The 22090-nt window shown below is 41.7% G+C and overlaps 4 protein-coding genes across 4 annotated transcripts; 2 read left to right on the forward strand and 2 right to left on the reverse strand.

Annotated features, from left to right (window-relative positions):
• Positions 1–462: 462 nt before the first annotated feature.
• On the reverse strand, positions 463–5922 carry LOC133027571 (cytochrome b-c1 complex subunit 2, mitochondrial). The gene is made up of 14 exons (XM_061094613.1): positions 5839–5922; positions 4386–4472; positions 3806–3955; positions 3545–3609; positions 3401–3457; positions 3092–3216; positions 2628–2725; positions 2487–2544; positions 2307–2402; positions 2018–2217; positions 1752–1832; positions 1582–1658; positions 1213–1366; positions 463–805 (listed from the first exon to the last, which is right to left on the reverse strand). Exons 1-14 carry the CDS (start codon positions 5869–5871, stop codon positions 722–724), a joined length of 1365 nt encoding a protein of 454 aa, XP_060950596.1. The 5' UTR covers positions 5872–5922; the 3' UTR covers positions 463–721.
• Positions 5923–6414: 492 nt separating this feature from the next.
• LOC133027817 (NHP2-like protein 1) lies at positions 6415–8092 on the forward strand. Its single transcript, XM_061094960.1, has 3 exons — positions 6415–6608; positions 6786–6906; positions 7615–8092. The coding sequence occupies exons 1-3, from the start codon at positions 6606–6608 to the stop codon at positions 7875–7877; spliced, it is 387 nt and encodes a 128-aa protein (XP_060950943.1). The 5' UTR covers positions 6415–6605; the 3' UTR covers positions 7878–8092.
• A 1208-nt stretch (positions 8093–9300) lies between these two features.
• Positions 9301–12952, forward strand: crym (crystallin, mu). The gene is made up of 8 exons (XM_061094392.1): positions 9301–9687; positions 9764–9914; positions 10092–10154; positions 10659–10760; positions 11902–12085; positions 12200–12321; positions 12397–12481; positions 12598–12952. The coding sequence occupies exons 1-8, from the start codon at positions 9521–9523 to the stop codon at positions 12669–12671; spliced, it is 948 nt and encodes a 315-aa protein (XP_060950375.1). The 5' UTR covers positions 9301–9520; the 3' UTR covers positions 12672–12952.
• Positions 12953–13082: 130 nt separating this feature from the next.
• On the reverse strand, positions 13083–19180 carry LOC133027397 (ras-related C3 botulinum toxin substrate 1-like). Its single transcript, XM_061094393.1, has 6 exons — positions 18853–19180; positions 17176–17247; positions 16475–16592; positions 15897–15959; positions 15139–15298; positions 13083–14547 (listed from the first exon to the last, which is right to left on the reverse strand). Exons 1-6 carry the CDS (start codon positions 18885–18887, stop codon positions 14417–14419), a joined length of 579 nt encoding a protein of 192 aa, XP_060950376.1. The 5' UTR covers positions 18888–19180; the 3' UTR covers positions 13083–14416.
• Between the last annotated feature and the right edge of the window lie 2910 nt (positions 19181–22090).

A 22090-nucleotide genomic window follows, 5' to 3' on the forward strand; every position in this document is an offset into this window, starting at 1 on the left:
AGAAGATTTTACAATTGGTCCAGGACTTCTAAGCTTTTCTTGGACTTCTCCTTAATATTTCCTGGATGGCTTGTTCTTACCTAAATTTGGCTGAAAGCTCCAGAGCCAGATCCTGCTTGATCCAAGGTTGTAAAAGACAGATTCTTAAGGTGAACTGTCATGGAGAGATGACATGTTGGGGCAGGAAGTTTTCTGGTTTCTGTCTCAAGTTTGACGAATCATATTTGAGCAGATTAGAATTGCCCGAAATGCATCGGCTATCACCTTTATAATTGATCTTAGTCTTAGCATCGATGTTCACCGTGTACACCGAAAGCCCCAAAGACTGGTCCTCACCCCCAGAGGCTCATTTATCAACAGACGATAACAGATGGGCTCCGAGATTGAAAATAACCAAGCGAAAAAGTCCAACATTTTACAGCAACAAAACACCAACAAATCATTAGAATTCATACCACTGTGTATGGTAGATAGAATTTCTTTATTATTTTACATCAGCTGTACAGTAAATGTGGACAGATGAGTGCAGCACGACATTGTGATGCGCCAGGGCAGCATCGACTATATACTGTGACAACACCAATGAAGAACCAGTGCTGTTACGGCATTATAGCGCTCAATACAACAGCAATGCAAAGAGTGGAGAAGACTTCCTGTCGGAATATGGAGGGGACAGAATTTGCTTTGTCGTCATAGATGGATGAAGTACAAGGGGACGGCTTTAGATCTCGTCCACGAAGGGGGTGTTTGCGAGGTTGCCGCTGGACGCCATGGTCTTCTTTCCAGACACAAATTTGCCGGCAGCCTTGAAAATGAAACACAGAAAATATAACACCATTTTTAAAAAATGCCATGTATCACATTTAACTACTGTTTCATTGGATATCAAGCATTAAAGGATTTCCCCCAAAAGAGTAAGTGAAATATAATTAAAATAAGAAAATACACAGTTAAAATGTTCATCTTTGGGCCAAATTATCTCTTTGTACAACGCCCTACATTGAATTTGAGCCTCTGTACAAAAGAAAGCTGAGATTGTCCTGGTTAACATGCAATATGCAACTGCCTGCAAATTTAAGAAAACATGTAAAAAAAAAAAAATGTGTGTAAGTACATGTTCTATTGCATTAAAATAAACTTTTAACCCATCATATGATTACCAACTGATTAATCTATGTCCGTAATAAATGACTACTTAATCAAACGTCTTACATTGGAGACATCAGTCAAGGAGACGTTGTCGATGTTCTTGAGGATTTCCTCGGGGGGGACGTAGGATCCCTCAGCCAGAGCCTGAGTGCCCAGGGCCTCCAGGAAACCCTCTGAAGTCTCCAGAGACATCAGGTATTGCCCCTTCAGCTGAGCCCTGAGGGGAAAACAAAGACAGTTCCAACATCAGCCACAACAGTTCAAACTGAGCAAGGACAATATTTAACATAGAGAAAAAATAACTGCAAATGAGGCTCATTTATGCTCAATGTTAGACATGGATATGAATATTTCAGTGGTATTTACTGTCAACAGATATACAAAACATCATCTTTGTCCTCAATGTCTTGATCATCTATCTTTGTGTCTTACTTGGCCCGAGTGAGGTCGGCAGCTGTGACTCCACCATCAGCGACATTCTTCACCTCGGCAACGGCCGCTTTGATCACCTGCGGAGGTCAAGACAAGATACAGTATTTCACTACTTTGTATTAAGATTAGGTTGTGGTGGTAAACTCCTGCTGTGACTGTGGGATACTCACATCACCAGCATCTGCAAACTGGGAAATGGTGTAGACCCCAAACAGACCAGAGTCGGAGTAGCTTGCATTAAAAGCAGTGGCCTGGTCAAAAAAGAGCATATGTGGGGGGGAAAGTTGTTCAGCCACTTGTCCATGGGTAAAAGAAAAACAGGTTTCGCAGGTTTTTAAAGAAACCTCACTACTTTTGGTGTTAAATGGATATTACAGGTACTGTTGCAAATATGGAGACCATGGCAATTTCGATGATGAGCTGACAAACCACTTACATCAAAGGGGTCAGCAGTTGCCTTGGCAACACCTTGGATCAGTGTGCTGGTAGCGTTGGACCCCCTCTTGACACGTGGACCAGCTCCCAGTAGATGCTGCAGCACACTGAAGGCCACAGCCTCACTGGTGCCTGCCGCTGCTGACTGGCTCACCACCGCTGAGTGCACCAAACTGGCGAGGCTGGCCATACGGGTCTCACCTGGAAAGAGACAGGAGGAGGAATTTAGAATCTCTTACTTTCTTTGCTCTGAAGTTTTTTGAAATTTTAATGACACAGGTCCAGCTCACCTCCACGATACTGAGCCGTGGCTCCTGTGGTGCCTGCTCCGCTGCGGATGTTGAGGAATTGCTCTCCGACTTGCGTCAGCACAGCATGGTCCACACCTGGAGGAGAGGTGAACACAATAAACCTAATGGTCTTCAACACAGAGCACTGCAATGTCCACGTCCATTAAGATTGTCCCTTACCAAGTCCCACAAGGGCCATCCTTGCACTCGTGAAATTGTTCTGGACAAACTGGTGCAGCTGGAAGGAAAATGCAAACATTAGAAGAGTGGGAATGCATATTAAATCAGTCTTAACAGATTTAACACATGAGAAGTACTCACATGCTCAGACTGGATGTGGCCGACCATGTGGTCTGGGCAGTACAGAGAGTTAGACAGGGCGTTCTTGTAGGCGGCTTCATGGAGAGCCTCAATTACAGCTGGAAAAAAGAAAGAGGCCTCATCGTTAACTGCAATATTCATGATGTTGAAGCTAAGAGATCATCTCAAGTGATATACTATTACATTTGTCTGTATGATAGAGAATCCAGAGACACTGGCTGAATTTAATATCTATTTTCATCACTTGAATAATTTTTTGTGGAAAATAACTGTTGATAATATTTTTTCCAATAATTAGATTAAAAAACTTCAGTAAACTAGATGCTGGAGGCTCCATCATGTCTGCTCTAGTTTACAGTGAGGAGGAAGTTAAGGATTGGAGCTTTTATTGGGGCATTTTCTGACTGGGATTAAATTAAAAAATGTAACTGTGTGCACATTGCAGGGGGAAATAAAGCCTCTACCCATTTGAGTGCTTTGTGCAGCTTCAGCTTTGTCCCTCTTCACTCTGGGTGTGAGTTCAGACACCTCCCATCGCCGGAACTCTGGGGCTGTGGTCACATTGATCAGATACTCCATCACAGTGTCACTGCAGACCAATAATAAAAAGAAGGACAGAGAGAAGGAGGACAAAAATTTTTTTTTTATTGATATGACTCCACAGAAACTTTACATTTGGGCTCACAGTATGAGACTAATGGTCTTTGTTTCACCAAAATAAATATAAACTTTATAACATATGATCACATAATTGTAATTATTCAAAGACTTACATGTCATCCCTCAAGCAGTCGACAGTGTACATCATGTTCTCTCTGGATGAAGTCGCACTGCGGAGAAGTAAAAATATTTAAATAGAAATGCAGAGACTTGTGTTCAGTGGTTTGCTATGACTGCTTGCTTTCTTGATTACTGACCCCAGGCTGCCTCCCACTGCCTCAACTCCTCGGCATATCTTGAAAGCTGAAGCTCCTTTGGTTGTCTGAAAAAGTACGTCAATGCTACGATGAGACAGAATCCAGTATTCATTATGTTTGTTGTGTTCTACAAATTAACACATACTATATGGAATATGTGCTAGGGTTTGTAAATTACATCTTGTGCCCTGTCAGAGATGCGTAATGGCTAATGATATATTATAAAGACAGAGGACAAGAGGCTTTGTAGATGAATCATACCAGGTGGGAGGCCAGTCGGAGGAGGTGGGTGACCCCACTGTTTTCAGGGGTCTCATAACGAGAGCCGGCCTTGACAGCCACTCCGATCTTGGAAGCAGGGGAATAGTTCTCAAGTGAGGCGATCACCAGTCCACTGGGCAGTTTGGTGACCTGGACAGATGGAGGCATAAACCCTGTTCAGACATGACCCGCAGTTTGCCTTTTACAAATGCACAACACAATCGGAGGTCAACTGCACAGACACATTCACAACAACACACCACCTTCTGCATTATTCAGGCGTGAAGGGAAATCAACTTTTTCATCATGAGACATTAGTTTTCCATTATTTTTGCATCTGTACCACATTAGAGGCATATCCAAAATGTGTTTTCTATAAGAAAAACTCATATCTTCATTGTCAGACCCAGCACCACACCTGTCCCCATCACTCCCAAACATACATGGACATCCTGGTAGGACTGAGCAGCCCCAGGAGAGAGCTTGAGCCCTGCCAGGGGCCGGACAAGGGACTGGCCTGTTCTGGCAGCCACATGGAACCGTCTCTGTGGAGGAAAATGAAAAGTCAACCACAACTGACCTGCACGTCCTGCGGATGAAACTTCACGTGTTCGGCAGCCGCGGTGGCCTCCACCTTACGGGCAGCCTGGGCCGCATAAAGCCTCGACTGGAAGGACAGAGAACAGTGGAAGGTGGAACATTACAACTTATGTGATGCCAGCTGGTTGTCAGATGTAAAAGCAGTTTTAAAAATTTCAAGATTTAAAAATGATGCAGTAGGAGTCATGAATGTGGCAATGGAATACATTTTGGCAGTAATATCAGTTTGTTATCATCTGGTGTTATTTGTTATTGTTTTTTGATATCATGAATCACTGTGATCACTGTGAATGTTTCCTGCATGGTAAAAATAAGTTGAGCCAGTTTGTTTTTTCAAAATTATCATTATGACATCTTCTAGATCTCAGCAAATCAAGTTTTTAAGGCGTCAGACAAAATAACTCAAGGCCTTTCCTCAGCCTCTCAAAGACTATTTTGCTTAGTCCCTGGCATCTCCACCAGTGCATTCAATGGCTTTAGTATTTCTGGAAAGGAGGGAAGAACTTTGATGCTTACAAAATAAAACACAACATTCATTGTGCTTAAGATACTACAGAAGTCCATGTTCTTGTACGTGCTCCTGAACACATTTCAAATAGCTGACAAAACAAACCTGTCCCAGGGATAAGTATCTGTCCTGTAGATTAGAGTTATATCATATGGGTTTCATAAGCTGATGGTATATTTTCCGCGTGAACAGTTCTTTTCAAGTGCTATTGGGAAAAAAATATATTTTAACTTCTTCAGTATATTTCCGAAGACAACAGGATAAACTCCATCTGCTTATGACGATCATGACTAAATAAAAAGCTTCATGGAAGCTACTACCTGGAGTGGAGCTTAGCTAAATTAGTCTTTACAAAACAAGGGGTTACAATATTTCGTTATCTACATTTGTAAGTAAAATAAATAAAACAATAATACTGCAGATCTCTGGTTTATAAGATGACATTATATAAGTTTATTACCTTCTTGAAGTTGTCTTACCTCCAACACAAAGCACAACGTTTCACTTGGTTAAGGAAAATCCAAAGGTGTAATATTACCGTGAATAGACAGCTAATAGCCTGACAACAGAAATTTGAGGTGAGTTGTATAAGCTGTGGAAGGGTTGTCTGCTCAAACAGGAAGCTAACTGTTGTGTAGCCTGAGCTAACAGTTGTAAGGATCCTGGTTTGATTAAAATGTTTTAGATATAAATATATGAGTGTATTGACTGTATTTCTGATGGTATTTCGTTATAATTCTGGTGTAACACAACAGGCTTCATCTGACCGCTTCCTCCTCTGCTCCTCACCGAGCTCGTCCTCACACGACCCCGGGTTTTAAACCCTCTCTCTCTCTCACACACACACACAGATAAACTAACGACTACTTCTGTTTACATCTGATCCGATACTTCAATACAACATGTAGGTTGTAAGAGTCCTTACCGAGAGCTGACTTATTCCCCGAATCCCCTTCATCTCCCCTCTCTCCTTCACTTAGGACGATGAAGCAATATGGCCGGCCTTGAAAGTGCCCTACCCAGAATGCACAGCGCCACCCTCGCTCGCCAAAGTACCGCGGAGTCAACGAGAACGCGCCCTCTGCTGGCACGGAGGTGAAAGACCCAACGTAACCCGTGTGTTTATAAGACCTTACTACACGAAACACGTATTTAACTCTAATTTAAACTCAAAGGTCAATCTAATTGATACGGCTAATAAATTATATTAATAGAGACAGGTTCGAAATTCAAGAGAAAAGTGAGTAAGTTACTGAAGGAAATTTGATTAAAAAATTTACCAAAATAAAAGCAGAGTGTATAAAATCATATGTAAGTATTGTATACAGTAAAATGTATGTTTAAATATATGCATATATTATATTGAGATTATTCCAATTATTATTATGATATAATACTACTACCAATACTGCTAATACTCCTAATAATAATAATTATGTGTTTTATTTTCTCAGTAGTACTTCCTGTCGTTTCCTCATCTGCTGGCCAGTGCGCATGTGCATCACCACACACGTGCAGTAAACGTAGTGACTCCTGCATGTGAACTCCGCGCTGAAACTTTTCCTCTTCGCAGTAAACTATTAGCAACGAATCGAAGCTTTCGTCTCGTCTCCTCTTCACCAGCCCGTGAAACAACAATCCTCCGTGAAGCATTTCGCCGAGAGGGCGGAAACAGCAGAAACCCACTTCACCATGGTGAGTGTTAGCTCTGAATGAAGCCCCACGCTAGCTCACCAGCTAACTGCTAGCACGCCGAAGTGACCATGCTGCACGGCGAACTGAGCTCAAACTTAAAAAACTACACGCTAGCTCACTTGATAAAGCGTTTCCTTGTGGGTAATGTAGTTGTGTTGTTTTGTTTTTCCTCGGCAGACTGAAGCTCAAGTGAACCCGAAGGCCTACCCGCTGGCCGACGCCACGCTGACCAAGACCATCCTGGACCTGGTGCAGCAAGCCTCCAACTACAAGCAGCTGAGGAAGGGAGCCAACGAGGGTGAGTTTCCAGAACTACATCCATCCAGAATCTAACGATCAGAAGCTCGTTATATGATCATCTGTGAAACGTGGTGGTCCCACATGGTGGTCCCACATGTTGACCACAGCTACAACAAACACAACCTCGCTGCGGGTCTTCAACTCGTCATTGTAAATCTGAAACTGGTCATTTATCAATTATGATTGAATGGAAAACCACCTATTTTAGAACAGTTCTGTCAGAAGTCAAAGTTTCGGGACAAAGAACCAGTTTTATGAATGAAAATTGATTTATCTATATAAAAATCCAAATACAGAAAGTCATCAACTGTATATGTTGGTGATCTACATTGTACTAAAGCAATACAGTGCACGGCATCATGCTACATTGATATCTAACATATCCCAGTGATTTGCCAGGTTGTGGTCAGATCCACTGCATTGGCCTGATATGAACCTTTCACAGACTTAATGATATCCCTGTTTGTTTGATGAAATGAAAACCGTACAGAACAAAGCAGAAAATACGTGGACTTATGTTAATTTCACATATAAATAACTGAAAATCCATATTGGTCTAGTTGTGGTTTATGTGTTCAGCCAGAAAATAACCCAGAAACTGGGGTTGTTTGGAGAATCACTTCTAAATTCAATGAAGGCGATTTGAAATATGTCCTAGTTGCTGAAATGTTGACGCTAAAAACCTCCTCCTCTTCTTCTCTTCCAGCCACTAAAACCCTGAACAGAGGCATCTCTGAGTTCATCGTGATGGCTGCTGACGCTGAACCACTGGAGATCATCCTCCACCTGCCACTGCTCTGCGAGGACAAGAACGTGCCGTACGTCTTTGTCCGCTCCAAGCAGGCCCTGGGCCGGGCCTGTGGGGTGTCGCGCCCCGTCATTGCTACCTCGGTCACCATAAAGGAGGGATCTCAGCTCAAGCCCCAGATTCAGTCTGTTCAGACGGCCATTGAGAGACTGCTGGTCTGAGTTCTGTCGCACTGTCGTCTCCTGAAGGAAGAGGAGAATTTATTCCAGTTTGAAAAAAGTCCTGTGTTCTGTTTGATTTAAAACAGTTGTAATGCATGGAGAAGATATCATGATGTACTTTTGATTTTTAGGACAATGCATTCACTTCTGTTTCAGTTTGCATTGACGTTGCTTGGTTCTTAATAAAAACCTATTTTTTTTGTACTTAAACCTGGTGACTTGTCCATGTAGTCTTTCGTGTTATAATCATTTTTTCTCATGCTGTGTTATAAACCTGTTAACTGTATCAAAGATGTCCTAAATCAATTATGATTAATATTACAAGTGATGAATTTGTGTTGCAACCAAATACAACAGGAAGGAATTTCCTCTGCAGGGTTTGGGGTCATGTTCTTCTGGCAACAAAATCAGATTCACTGTTTGTTTGAATTATGGAGACAGTTAGTTGTAGAAGTGTTTGCTACCAACTTACAGCCTCACTTTTTCTGTCTATTTAGAATCCAATATTAACTTCATTATACAAAACATGAAAATAACTGGAGCAGTAACAAGGTCTTCCTGTAAATAACTAGATACTAGTTACTGAAAGGGATTTGAGGAAATATAGTTAAATGTGCTGCACCAGTTGTAGAAATAGTGATTGACCTACATCGCTGTTGAAGTACTCAGAGTCTAGTGGTTACCAACTACATGTAAAATTATCTTGGCAACGGAAATATGAATAACCTTTGCAACAATATATTTTGTCGATTGTATCGCATACTTTAATCTTTTCGTGGAACTTTGACCACTTAGATACGGCAAAATGTTAAGGCAATATCGAAATAAATAATATGCTACACCATAATAAGTTTTAAATTAAAAAGTACAAATATTACAAGAATAAAGTTGTAGTTTAAGGTTAAGATAGTCGGTATTTCCAGGAAAATCACACTTTTTAGGAAATAAACATAATACTTTGATATGACTTTTCTCATAATATTCTTAGTTATGCTTGTTTCTTTCTCTGTATGCTTCTGTGCTTGCAGTGGATGGGCAGATGGGGAAATTGAAACCCCAGGTGAACAGCAGGGAAATCCAAAGTATAGGATGCATATTTGATCATTTATATCCTTAATAATGTCATATCGATTTTCAGCCTATTTTCTGGCGCGACACGGACAAATGATCAGAAAGCTGATGTGAACAGACCAGTCGAGTAACATGAGGGCGGAGAGGAGATGTATAGCTTTTCTTGGCACTGCGCCATGCTGCGAGCGGCATCTGCGTCCGGGGTAAAGCCTGTCCTCCCGGTTCCATTTCCCCATTCTTACCATAGCGTTTAAATCACTTTACTGCAGCTCTCTCTCTCTCTCTCCCTCTCCCTCTCCCTCTCCCTCTCCCTCTCCCTCTCCCTCTCCCTCTCCCTCTCCCTCTCCCTCTCTCTCTCTCTCTCTCTCTCTCTCACACACACAAACTCGCACTCACACTGACAACGGACACATCCGCATATTCTAAAGTTGTCAAACAGTTACATCTGCTCTTTCTGCACAGAGAGTAGTCATGCCTGTGTTTTGCGCATGGAACCTTGAGTAGAGATCCGATTTCCAGTGAACTTTGGACTTGGCTTGAACTCATTGGAATCGCAGAGGCAACATTCAGCCATGTCTGACACTCCTGTTGTCATTTGGGAAGACGAAGTCAGGGATCTGCTGACTTACAGCGCCCTGGTGCCGCGGCTGGAGGAGGCCCTGGGTCTCTTCTCCATGCGGGACAGTGCTGAGGTGATCCAGCCGGTGCGCACCACAGTGGCTCTGCAGAAACACCGCGGGTACGTCTGCTCGTCTTTACTGGAAATCAACCATTAACACTCTGCGGTTGCTGCTAACACTTATCCACTTGCACAGGTTCCTGGGGCTGATGCCTGCCTACATGGAGAACCTTGGAGTCCTGAGCACAAAGTTGGTGTGCTTCTACAACAGGGAGGCTGGTTCTAATCTGCCAGCCACTAATGCCACAATGTTGCTGCTGGATCCAGAGTATGGGAATGTCAAAGCTGTGAGTAAAACTGGCCCATGCATGAGCGAATCTGACAAAAATACCCCCTGATCAAGACCCAACAAGTTTCATGAGAATTGTTTGAGTATTGTTTTGCGTAATCTTGCTAGCTAAAGAACAAAACCTTCTCTGGGGAGGTAATAAAACATTTCTCTATTACATTTCTACAACCTGCAGGTCATTGATGGAGAGGTCATCACCAGCATGAGGACAGCTGCAGTCTCTGCAATCTCTGCAAAGGTACAGTGTCGGAGGGCAACAGTTTGAACTGTAAGGCATCCGGGTCCGCCCAGATTCCTCGGGGTGGGGGGATTTAGCATCATTGCCTCTGAATATATATATATATTTTCTAAATGATAAATTTAAGCTATTATTGTGATGACCAGTAGGTACTTTGTAAACCAAAGTCATCCAAAAGCCATCTCCTTTAATAACCTGCCAATTCTGACATCCCCTATGAGACAGAAAATGTGTGTGTGTTGGTGAGTATCCTATAATTAGAGCTTCTAACTAAATTTGAGAGGAATGCGCTCTTTGACTCTCTCTCCTTCTCTCTGCTACACAACACACTAACCCTTGTTCAGGTTAAATTATAAGAAAGGAAACAGATACAGAGATTAAGGTGTTTAAGTCCCTTCCCTTTTCAAAGCTTCAGTTCTCAGGGGTTACCTGTGTGTTTAATGTTGCTCAATTTTTCTAACTTTGACTCTCTTTGATTTGCCATTGTGTGTTTTCCTTATGCAGCTGCTGATGCGTCCAGAGGCAGAGGTTCTGGCCATCTTGGGGACCGGCATCCAGGCCCTGAGTCATTACAATGTCTTCACTGAAATGTTCTCCTTTAAAGAGGTACTGTTAGAAAAGTACAAAGATGTGATGTTGCCACATAAGAAAACAAAAAAACAAAACAGTATTGAGTTACCTGTTTATTGTTATAGCAAAATGTTTTTCTTGCTAAAAGGTATTTTCCTGACAACTTACAAAAACATACTGCATTATAAGAGTGTGCAATTATCTTTTTTTATTAAGCTCATTATTTATGAAAGGTGAGACCAGAGGGGACTTATTAGACAATTTTGTAATGTAAAATTAAAATGTAAAACCTGTTCCTCTGTAAGCAGCTAGATATTGACAGAGAAACAAACACACTGCTGCTCTGCCAACTTTTTACAACTTTTAAAAATTATATTAAAGGTTGTCTGCAGCGCAGCATTTTGGGATGTTGATTTGAATTATTGTTGGACTGACACCGCTCTTGCTTTAGCTAACTGAAAATTTACCAAATTTGTTTAGGAAAAGCGGCAGCGTACATTTGAAGTGACATTCCACTGAGACATCACACATTGGTTAATGAACTGACACTGAGAACCAGAGTTATTGTATTTCAGCCAGTGCCACCTGGATTTTTTAAACCCAGAATGAACCTGAACCCATTTGGCAATACTAGCTGTCAATCACACTGTATCCATGCCCCAGCAGATTCTGGGATTTATCATTTATTTGATTCTAAATGGGACCACAATTTACGACATGAGCATCATGCTGTATTGAAGGAGACTTGAACCTATTGATCGAGACCATAAAATCTTTAGGGAAAATGTTTACTGACATAAATCAACTGAGAGGTAGGATCGTCCAGTAGAGTCGCCATCTGCTGGTCATTTGTGAGAATACAGGTGTCAAGCAGTTCCTCGGGTGCTTCACTCGGACCTGGAGTCGACATCATTGTTTATATACAGTCTATGATTCATTTCCAAGTTTAGATTTGAGCAAAGTGAAAGATTCCAAACCAGCCCGAGCACTGAAGTCAGATTTGACCTCCTCTCCAGTGCTGCCCAGTGTGTGCAGGCTTTTCACGTCTACAATGATGTCCTACATTTTGACATTCTGAGTCAGTACTACTTGAAATGAGTTCTGTGATTGGTTGATGTATTGTTTGTTGGTTTTTCTCATTGTAAACTGTTTCACTTGCCCTGGTTCTTCACCCCAGGTTCGTGTGTGGAGCCGCTCGAAAGAGAGAGCCAAGAGGTTCAGGGACTCGGTCCGGGGTCCTGTGACGCTTTGTGTCTCAGCAGAGGAGGCGGTGAGGGGAGCGGACGCCATCGTGACAGTCACCAGATCTACTGAGCCGGTACTGTTTGGTCAGTGGGTCAAACCAGGAGCCCACGTGGCAGGTGCGAAGAAAGAATAAACACATTAACAGAAATAAAGAGGAAATATGAGATTGGCACCAATGAAAATGACATATTTTTTTGTACATAAACTATTTCTTTCCTGTTGCTGAGCAGCGGTTGGAGCCTGTAGGCCGGACTGGCGGGAGCTGGACGACGTGTTGATGAAGGAGGCCGTGGTGTACGCTGACAGCAGAGAGGGAGCGATGGCCGAGTCCGGTGACGTCATTCTCTCCGGGGTCAGTCACTTATTGACTGATGTGTGTGTTATTGGTTCCCTTTGCAGAATCTGATTGTTGATGTCCGGTTTTCAGGCGGAGGTGTTTGCAGAGCTTGGAGACGTTATTAATGGGACTAAATCCGCTCACAGAGAGAAGACCACTGTGTTCAAATCCCTCGGTAAGCTCTACCGTATGAGCGTATCTAAATTAAAGTATTTTTCCGTGTCAGGACAGGTTTTAAATATGTTTTCATGGTATTCTGTGTGACTGAATTGGTTGTTTTTTTTATAACAGGAATGGGAGTTGAGGATGCAGTGTCTGCCAAGCTGGTGTTTGACCAATGGAAAGCCAAACACAGCCAACCATGAAGTAACCTAGCATCTCAGTCTCTGGGTTTTACCCCTGCGTCACACAAGCTGAAGTCCTAACTGTATATTTAAAGCTGCAGTAACAAGTCGCTAGATCATAGTGTCAATCCACAGAACACTCATAATTTCCTAAGCATGTTAATGTTTTATCTATAGCATCAAATAACCAAAAAGTGTATATATATATATATATATATACATATATATATATGTTATTAAAACTAAATGACATTGACCTTTTTAGTTTGTCAAATTTTTATAAAGTCTACGAGATGTTTTAACATTTGCGATTAAGCTTGAATGTCAAAATTTTCTAATATTTTATGAACTAAATAAAATTTGTTGCACTCTTAAATCGTACCCACCTGTACTGTCCTGAGTTTGGACAAAAGATATGAAAACACAACAGAGCATTTTCAAAGAATTTATTTGCTTTAAAAAAAAAAATCTGCATGTTACTATATGAAAATTAAACCACATTTAGCAAGAAATCGGAGTGTGCACTCCCTACGTGCCGTTGAAACACTAATACCACAAGTCCAGATTTAAAGTGGTTGAACAGGGCCCCTATACAGTTTGATCCATGCTCATTTCATAATAAAAGTCATCTGCTGAAGGTCGCATTGTACAACACAGACAGTAAAAGGAGTAACAACCCTCAGGTGCTGATACGCTGGCTCATAAAACATTGATAGATGGGGTCACAAGAGCATGGTTGCACGCCATTATGCAAACAATATGAGTTAATTAAAAGCCTGAGTGTTCAAAGCGGTTTTAGAGCAAAAATGTTGTGTAAATGTGAAATGATAACCTGAACATATAAATAGACAATGAGCCAGCACAACAGCTGTGGCAGCACTGCACCTTCACATGATCAAAACAAGTCAAAAAAACACTGTCTTCATTTAACACGTAGTGAGAAGAGAGCCATGTATTCATCTAGAAAGCTTTTAGGAACAAAACAAAATAACTAATAACTCTGTGTTTTAATTAATACTTCTCTTAGCAGCTGCTATGAGTCAATTTAATAATTTCAGGGTTAAAACATTTCTTCATAAATGACATTAAATGCAGTTTAAAATAAAAGTAAAAGGAAGAAAAAAAATTACATTTTAGTGTTTATGGAGTGACTACACAGGGATGACCGCTGACTGGGTTTTGGCAGCACCTCAGTCTCATCAGATGACTCGTGTAAACAAAACGGTCCGTCAATCAGCCGACACTTAAAAAAAGGAGAAATTTGAGCTTCTAAAAAACGGTATCTGAAAAGTTATAATTTCATTAAGGCAGCAGAAATCTCTTGTGTAAGGGACAGAGCGCAGTGCAGGACCTCCTTCTGAACTAGAGTTAAATCTACGGTCATTTCATGATAAATTCACGTTCAAGTAGTGTTTCTTCACAATGTGTTTCTTCTACAATCCTCCTTCTAACTCGTTAATCAATCCCAGATCCCAAATCGAATCCCCCCCACCCTCACATTCCCCCCAAAGGCCTATAGCAAAATTACTTAATTCCTGTCTATCTGAAAGGGCAACACAGATTTAAGAAACCACAGGTCAGCCCTGAGAACCACCAGCGCTCCTTAAATCTGTGTCGTTCTTTCAGATGGAAGTGTGAACTACCAGAGCTTCTCCAAACGCAGGGATTGAACAGATATCTGGGGTGAACCCCGATATCATCGTCTTCCCTCTGAGTAGGCGAGTTCTGACTGAAACCGTATTTTCTGCTCCTCCTGTGGCTCTCCTTTACAAGATTTTGCACTTCCTCCTCCTCTTCTTGACGGGCGGGGGGCACAGCACCGCCCTGATGGCTTCGTCAAACACCGTCTTAAGGCCGCGCTGTGTCAAAGCTGAGCACTCCAGATACTTCACTGAACCTGGTGGCCAGAGGGGAGCGAAACAAAAAACAACAATTCAGCAATTAGATGGAGTTATTTGCACGGGATGATCATAAAGTTTAAAAGTATTCTATAAATAAATACCAAAACAAAAACAAAACCACAAATTTCAAAAACCTACATTTAAATTCACAACATCAGAATTTTTAAGATAATCAAGATGATCCATTAATTATTCCAGGAGAAATCAAGGAGAAAGCTGAAAAAGGCCTTAACTCGCAATGTTTACATCACTGAGCTCTGTCACTACCATCGGTCGCTGCATGAATGAGTAAGATGTCATTTCATGCTTGTGTGTGTGGCGGTGGACGTGATGAATTACACATTGTGTATCAACTCCTGCCTCCACTATGTGTCATTAGACACCATTCACCAAACATGCGTTTCATCGCTGTGTATAACTTGCAGACCAGACCATGAATATTTCATGTTAATGGGATGATTGCGAAAAGAGGCATACTTGCTGTTGCCAGCAGGTAGCAAAAAAAGACTCCCATCAGTTTGAAATATTAACAGTATGCACTCTTGATTTAAAAATTGGATTAGTGAACGTGCTGTGCTTGAACTGACTTATTTCTTTAGCCATGGCCAGGCCCTGAGGGTAGATGATGGGCGCCAGTTTCTTCTCCTTGAGCTTTTCGATGGTGTCCTTGTCGTCTCTCAGGTCCAGCTTGGTGCCCACCAGGATGATGGGTGTGTTGGGGCAGTGGTGTCTCACCTCGGGGTACCACTGCAGGGGGGGGACAGAGTCAGAGGCGGCAGGATGCAGATGGACTGTGTGGAATGTGGGTGTGTTGCTACAAGAACAGATTTTTTCCCTCCGTTTCCTGGTTGTCATCCAAACTCGGCATGACTTGACCTTTGAGGAACTCGGAGACTCAAACTTCCGAGAACACTGAACAGTTCTCAGTGTCATTGTAACGATGTATGATGTTTATTTCTGTAGTCCTTTTTAAATTGGGATAATAAACTACATGTTGCATCATCAACTTGTTTAGTTTTTATGGCTGTAAATGGATATCAAAGAGAACATTTTACATGTTTAATCCACATTTGAATTCATTTTGAATCCCTTTAAGTGCACATCTTGATGTTTCTATCTTTTACTTTCAGAGCTATGTCTGAAAAATGGAACAACTTTTTGAAATCCTGGTGAGTGGCCAAAATGCCACATCTGGATCTGTGAGTCAGTTCTTTCTCCGCCCAAGCTGATCAGACCATGAAACTTTATGGAAAACAGATCATGAGTATTTGGGATTTGGGGACCCAGGCATTAAAATGATCCTCACTGGCAGAGGCAACACTTTGAAAGATCGGGCTGTTCTCACCTTGGCACGGACGTTTTCAAAGGAAGCTGGACTGACGAGAGAGAAGCAAATCAGAAACACGTCCTGAGGAAGAAAGATGACACCATTAGTCGTTACATTAAAAGAGACAAACTTTTAATTAAAGAGTAAAAGCTTAATGTTTCTGTTCTAAAAAATGTATTTAAAATAATGAGAAATAAAAGTTGTAAATGAAATCAAAATGATTCACAAATGTAGCTCTGGACTGGTCTTGTTGGTAAAACACAAACTGACTCCCACTCTCAGCTCCCTGCAAGTCTCTGGCACAAAGACCAGTTTGTTGGTCAGAGGACAAAGAGGCCAAACAAGAGCTCCCTTTCACTTCCTTCAGCCGTCCTTCAGGCAGTGTATAGGTACTGTGGATACAAGGCTCGTCTCTGCTGCGTGCACAGACTCTGCCCTAAGCAATCCAGGCCAGTGAATAACTCCAAATCAACGTGAAAACAGCATTCAGGCCAACATTGTCTGGCTGATACTGGTCTGTGCAGGACAGCAGACAGAGGCAGGCAGTTGTTGCTACTAGTGTGTGTGTGTGCAAATGCAAAAAAGTGTACACATACTGTCTGTGGGTAGGAGAGTGGCCTGAGTCTGTCATAGTCCTCCTGTCCTGCTGTATCCCACAGGCCCAGGTTGACTGGTTTCCCATCAACCATCACATTGGCAGAGTAGTTGTCGAAGCTAAAGGAAGAAAGGCGAATATTAAGTTTTTCAGGAACTTTTCCTGCCAGTCCCAATACAGCAGGACAATGTCTGGAAAATGATGTTTCTAACACTGAACGGACACATTAATGGAAGAATACAGAAACGTCGGGTTGGAAGAAGAGCTGCACTACACGTAGAAGACGCCGACGAAGATGTCAAGTCGGAAAGACTGTGTTATAAAGGCAGATACTAGTATCAGTGTGCTGTAAACAAAAACACATGATTTCTTTTATACGTTAAGTCCTGTGTCTTGCATGCTCTACCCATAACCCCCCCGATATGTTCCGCACATTTCCTGTTGATTTCAACACATCGGACTTGGACATTATCCTGCTGCGTTCTTCATAGGTGAAAGACATAATCTATATAAAAAACTTCGGGCAAATCCATGTCTGAGAACAACTTATGACACATCAAATCTTGGTGTATAATACAGCAAAGAGATGCAGATGCATAATGTTTGCTTTCTGCTTCCTGTCTGGTGGGAGGGCTCTGTCACATGAACATCGCTATATTTCCATCTCTATGCCACAGATCATGAGAGGTGCGTGTTACTTACACGGTGGGGATGTACTCTCCAGGGAAGGCATTGGTAGTGTAGCTGATGAGCAGGCATGTTTTACCAACAGCCCTGGGAGGAGAAAGACAGGAGTAAGAAAATACAATGATACAAACTGAAGATTGCTGTTCCAGTTCCAGTTACCAGTTGGATCAATGGTTAATGAAAAGGAACAAGGAAATGAAAATAAACCTTTAACTTTATTGTGGGTGTACCCTCTATAATTCTATCTTTATTTCAAGAGTGTTTGTGCAGCCTCCCATTAAATATTTAACCCTTCAGGAAGTTAGAGTTAAGACTTTAAAAGCTTCTTTTCAATAACATCTTCGACTCTATATACACAGTATATCTCAACTATATGGATATATGACTAAATACATTGTAGAGGTGAAATACATGGTGTGTTTTTTTACAAATCTGATTATTTATGATTCAGATTTTTATTTGTATAGATAAAAGATTAAATTTCATCCATTAATGAGAACCGTCTAATGCTGTGGTTCTCCTACTTTTGCTCGTCATCTAACCCGGAACTGACAAAAATAGACCATGGAGATTTGACAAGATAATTGCTTTTAGTTTTATTACGGGAACGGTACGGAATTTAGGACCAAAATATTTATACATCATTGGGTCAGTGTGTTGGTTATAAATTAAATTACTGTGAAAATAAATGAGTCCCTTTTTTTGCCGGGGACCTCCATAAAGGACCCAGGACCCCCCTTTGAGAAACTCTGACACCTTAAGAGCGTGGCTTATCATAAATCAAAACTGTGAATACTATAATGTTTTTGGTCTTTTTGTTATCTGTTGTCTTACATGGTTATGCTTAGGTTGGCAGCTACTCTCTTGTCAATGTATATATATATATATATGTATATATATTGATATTGTGTTGTCTTTCTATTTGTTTATTGTTTTCGTATTGTTCCTTTTGTGTATTTTAAGAGCTCTTCCTCTGGCTTCTACGTGAGGCTGGCCCTACTTGTGTTTCTATAGTTTCAATGCTCTTTATTCTTAACGTATGCACGGTCTTACAAATAAATTAATAAAGTAAAATACTTTTAATCTACAAAAAAAGTCTTTCAGATAAGCATTCGATTCTTCAGTGTATTTCAAAATAAAACGAAAGTAAGCTGCTTTTAATAGTTAGACTTTGCACTACACCATGAGAGAAAACTATTTATCATAAACAAGATTCACTTTAATTCAAACAAAGCTTTTACACGTTTGATGCAACAGAAGTAGTGGTGCGTTGGATTGTCGTTATTCCAGTTTGTAATCAAATAAATAACTTCTGTAGTCGACGCAGGATTATTTAGATACGTTATTGTTGGTGAATTCGGTATGAAAGTGACCGAGCTCTGCTTTTTGATGAAGTTGATTCAAGGCAAAAAACAGATGAACCGTGCAAACAACACCCCCTTCCCGCAGAACACAGCAGATATTCATCTCTGGTTAAATCGACCCGGGGCGTGTGGATCAATCTGCCTGACCCAGCTGAGCTGGAGAGCGGGGACACAACAGCAGCTGTCGCCCATGTTGGCTTGTTGTCCACGGCCAACTGTTGGGAGCCGGGTCCAGCAGCCCGTCGCCCCCCGAGCCCAACAAACCCCGGACCCTTTCCTAACAGCATCGATGGAAGCGAGGATTGAATAAAATGCCAGCTCAACTCACCCGTCCCCCACCACCACACACTTAATGGCCTGCATCGGACCGCTCGGTGTGCTCCTCGGTTAGCTTAGCGTGCTAACAGATAAGGCCTGGAAAGTACCGAGCGAGAGGAATAACGGGACCGCGACCGGAAAGTTCAGATATGTTCGTGTGCGCGAAGGTAATCCGGTTCGAGTCGTCTTCTGCTCGGGGGACAGGAGCCTCCGAAGCACCGGGACAGTGGACCAGGCAGGGAGACACCCGGGGAGACAAGAAACAACTAGTTTGGAGACAAGATGGTCAAGATTCAGGGAGAGAAAAAACGCCCTCAGTGAGAGAAGCTGCAGCTCCCGAGATCCCTGAGAGTCACATCCGGTCAGAGAGGAGCGTTAAACACCGCCATCTACCGGCCACAACAGAGAACCACTCCTCTACTGGTTATTGTCCAACATAACCCATCATCTACTGGTTATTATCCACACAGATCCCATCATCTACTGGTTATTATCCACCCAGATCCCATCATCTACTGGCAACAACACAGAGCCCATCATCTACTGGTTATTATCCACACAGATCAAGAACACTGATCGATTAATGTAGTGATGAAAGAAAAAACATGGAATACAACAATTAAAATTTTGTAAATAACAAAAATAATCATATCAGGCATAAGAACTCAAAAAATTATCATCCTACTTAAATGAATAGTTAGACTTAATATATGCCTAATATATGCCTATACTTCCAAGGTACTAGCATATATAACAAATATCCATTAGACCCAAACCTTTTAACTTGTAATTTATTTTGTTATAAATAAGTAATGATAATGCATCGGTGTGTAAGAATAATTTTAATGTTGCACTTGATCGAAGTGCTGCAGCCCCACAAATGCAGTACCAAATGTTTTTCTATCAATGTTCCATTACAATTGTACATGGCTGTGAAAAGAGCTATTCTGTTGATTTGTTTTTGTAAAATTCTGAAATGTGTAGGATCTGTTTAACTCTTTAATAACTTGGAATAACGGTTTGGCTTCTTCTCTCCTCAGTTTCCTTCTGTCCACTAGAGAGCAGTATAATACAGTGTTGTGACAAGATTAGAAACCTCCCTGTCTTCATATCGCTGCCTTTTAGTCTCCAACCATCATCTCTGTAATGGTTTTATCCCTCCATCAATTAATCACTGGCTCCATGGCAACCACTCAGTCCAGCATCCTCTCTCACAAACACACACCCACAAACACATGGACACACATGCACACACGCACGCACACAACCTTGTCTCTGGATTATGTTATTGGGGGATTTTTTCCAGCAAACAACACATTAACTGGATAAACGTCACCATTAAGTGGGGGGTAAAAGCAGGGGAGAGAGATTAATGAGGGATAAACAGGCCTTTCGTCGCCACATCAGGGAAGCTGTAAAACCCAGTGGAGTCACTGCAGGACCTCGGGACGTCAAACTGGGGAAAGACATTAAAGAGGAACGAGGCGTATACAACATATTGCAGAATGAGGAGCATAGCTGCTTTGGCTTTTTAAATGCTATAAATACAACCAAACATCCAATTGTGACTAGTTCCTCTTATTATTGTTTGCCCTGCTGTTTTAAGAAGCCAGAACTTCTTTAAGAGAGTGTTTGTTGGTGTGGCCTTGTTGTGCAGTGTCTCTCCTCCACAGCCGCCCTCTCGCCCAGAGTTCGTATGCATCTTCCATCAAACCGCAGTTCAGACATTTCCTCGGATCATTATGTGCCACCATTAGTCCTCTAAATAATCACAGGGATTTAATGACCCCTGTCATGGCGCTCTCTCATTTGCATTGGCGTCGGATTGACAGACTGCAGGCAATCAGCGCTCAAATGCCCTGAATGTGCTCTGTAATGTTATCACTCACAATAAGAGTCCACAGGATGTCCGCTGTGTAACTGAATGGGGAGAGAGCAACAAAGAGTGAAAGCTGAAAGATGAAAATATGTATTTCCCCTGGATGTCATCAATGTGGCTGAACTGAGCACAGAGAAGCAGATGGCGGAACACAGCTGACGCTTCTGCTGCTGCTGCTATCTCTGCTTCCCACACAACCAATGTAAGCCTTTATACTTCAGTAATAAGATCATGTAGATAACTGGTGTTGCTATGAATCATTCAATGAGTATGGGATGGATTTCTGGAGTTTATCAGCACAGACATTGCAAATGTATAGCTGGTATAAAGAAAACATTCACCTCCCATGTAGGGCTTAACATATTATACATATATTTTGATAATTGCACAAAAAGCTTTCATTCCAAGATTCCAACATCACTTTATCATCATTCAGACCAAGACAAGTGCGCAGTACAACACTATTACATTGACTCCAGCTCACAAATAGTATTCAGAATGCTAATTAGGTATAGAAACTACCTGGAGTAAATGCACATATTGAATAAGGAGATACATTAGATGTAAACAGACCTGAGAATATATGCACATGTTGGATGACACTGCACATATACAGATGTGGTATATTGTTATGTAGTGTAAACAGAGACTGTATTGCACACATTGTTCTTGCTGAAGAGAGGGGAGTCTGATGCTTAACTTACGTACATATAAACTGCATGTAAATGGAAAATGTTTCAGCAAAAGAAGTAAATTACTTTTATCCTTCACTCAAAGCAATAAACTGCCTCCAGATGCCCCCCCCCCCCCCTTCTTTGAAACCTCTGATTTCCACTGCATGTGAAGCCGTGACAGGAGGATGCAGAGTTTACTCCAGGTTGGTTTCAGGCAACTGTGTTTATTTGACGTCGGCAGCAGATCTAAAACTGCTCTTTTGAAGAATTCCTCGCACTGCAACAAACAGTGACATGCAACATATGCGGAGCTTTAGTCATGAGATAAAATGGGACTTCTGTTTGAGTGATCACATCGGGCCTCATCTATTCACAAAGCGATTTTGTCTCCTGAAACAATCAGCCATGAGTCAGTGTTGCCATCAGATTCAGAGCTGTGAGTCACACGCTGCTGCTTTCGGAACATCAGCAGAAGTCACGGCACGTTGCTCAAACTTAGAAAGATGTTCCCACACATTTCTCTCCTCATTCTGTGTGTGTGTTGCTCTTTCTCCAGTTTCTCTCCACACTCTTCACCATTGTGAGAAAGGAAGTGTGTCACTTTCTTTTGCGTGTTTGCATCAGCAGGAATGTGTGTGAGACAATCGCACGTGGTTTTCACAGGATTCAGGATTTCTCAGGCTCAAACACAAAAT

This window comes from Limanda limanda, chromosome 21, assembly GCF_963576545.1.
Source record: "Limanda limanda chromosome 21, fLimLim1.1, whole genome shotgun sequence".
NCBI lineage: Eukaryota > Metazoa > Chordata > Actinopteri > Pleuronectiformes > Pleuronectidae > Limanda > Limanda limanda.

Coding starts and splice junctions, on each gene's coding strand:
- LOC133027571 (XM_061094613.1), bottom strand. CDS start 5,871: ATGAAGGGGATTCGGGGAATAAGTCAGCTCTCG. Junction 3,458..3,544: donor GCAGTGGGAGGCAGCCTGGG/GTCAGTAATCAA, acceptor ACTTCTCCGCAG/TGCGACTTCATCCAGAGAGA. Junction 2,218..2,306: donor CACGGCTCAGTATCGTGGAG/GTGAGCTGGACC, acceptor GTCTCTTTCCAG/GTGAGACCCGTATGGCCAGC.
- LOC133027397 (XM_061094393.1), bottom strand. CDS start 18,887: ATGCAGGCCATTAAGTGTGTGGTGGTGGGGGACGG. Junction 17,248..18,852: donor TGTGTGGTGGTGGGGGACGG/GTGAGTTGAGCT, acceptor TTCTCCTCCCAG/GGCTGTTGGTAAAACATGCC. Junction 16,593..17,175: donor GGAGAGTACATCCCCACCGT/GTAAGTAACACG, acceptor TTCTTCCTTTAG/CTTCGACAACTACTCTGCCA.
- LOC133027817 (XM_061094960.1), top strand. Junction 6,907..7,614: donor GAGGAAGGGAGCCAACGAGG/GTGAGTTTCCAG, acceptor CTTCTCTTCCAG/CCACTAAAACCCTGAACAGA.
- crym (XM_061094392.1), top strand. CDS start 9,521: ATGTCTGACACTCCTGTTGTCATTTGGGAAGACGAAGTCAGGGATCTG. Junction 9,688..9,763: donor GCTCTGCAGAAACACCGCGG/GTACGTCTGCTC, acceptor CCACTTGCACAG/GTTCCTGGGGCTGATGCCTG. Junction 12,322..12,396: donor GTGACGTCATTCTCTCCGGG/GTCAGTCACTTA, acceptor TCCGGTTTTCAG/GCGGAGGTGTTTGCAGAGCT.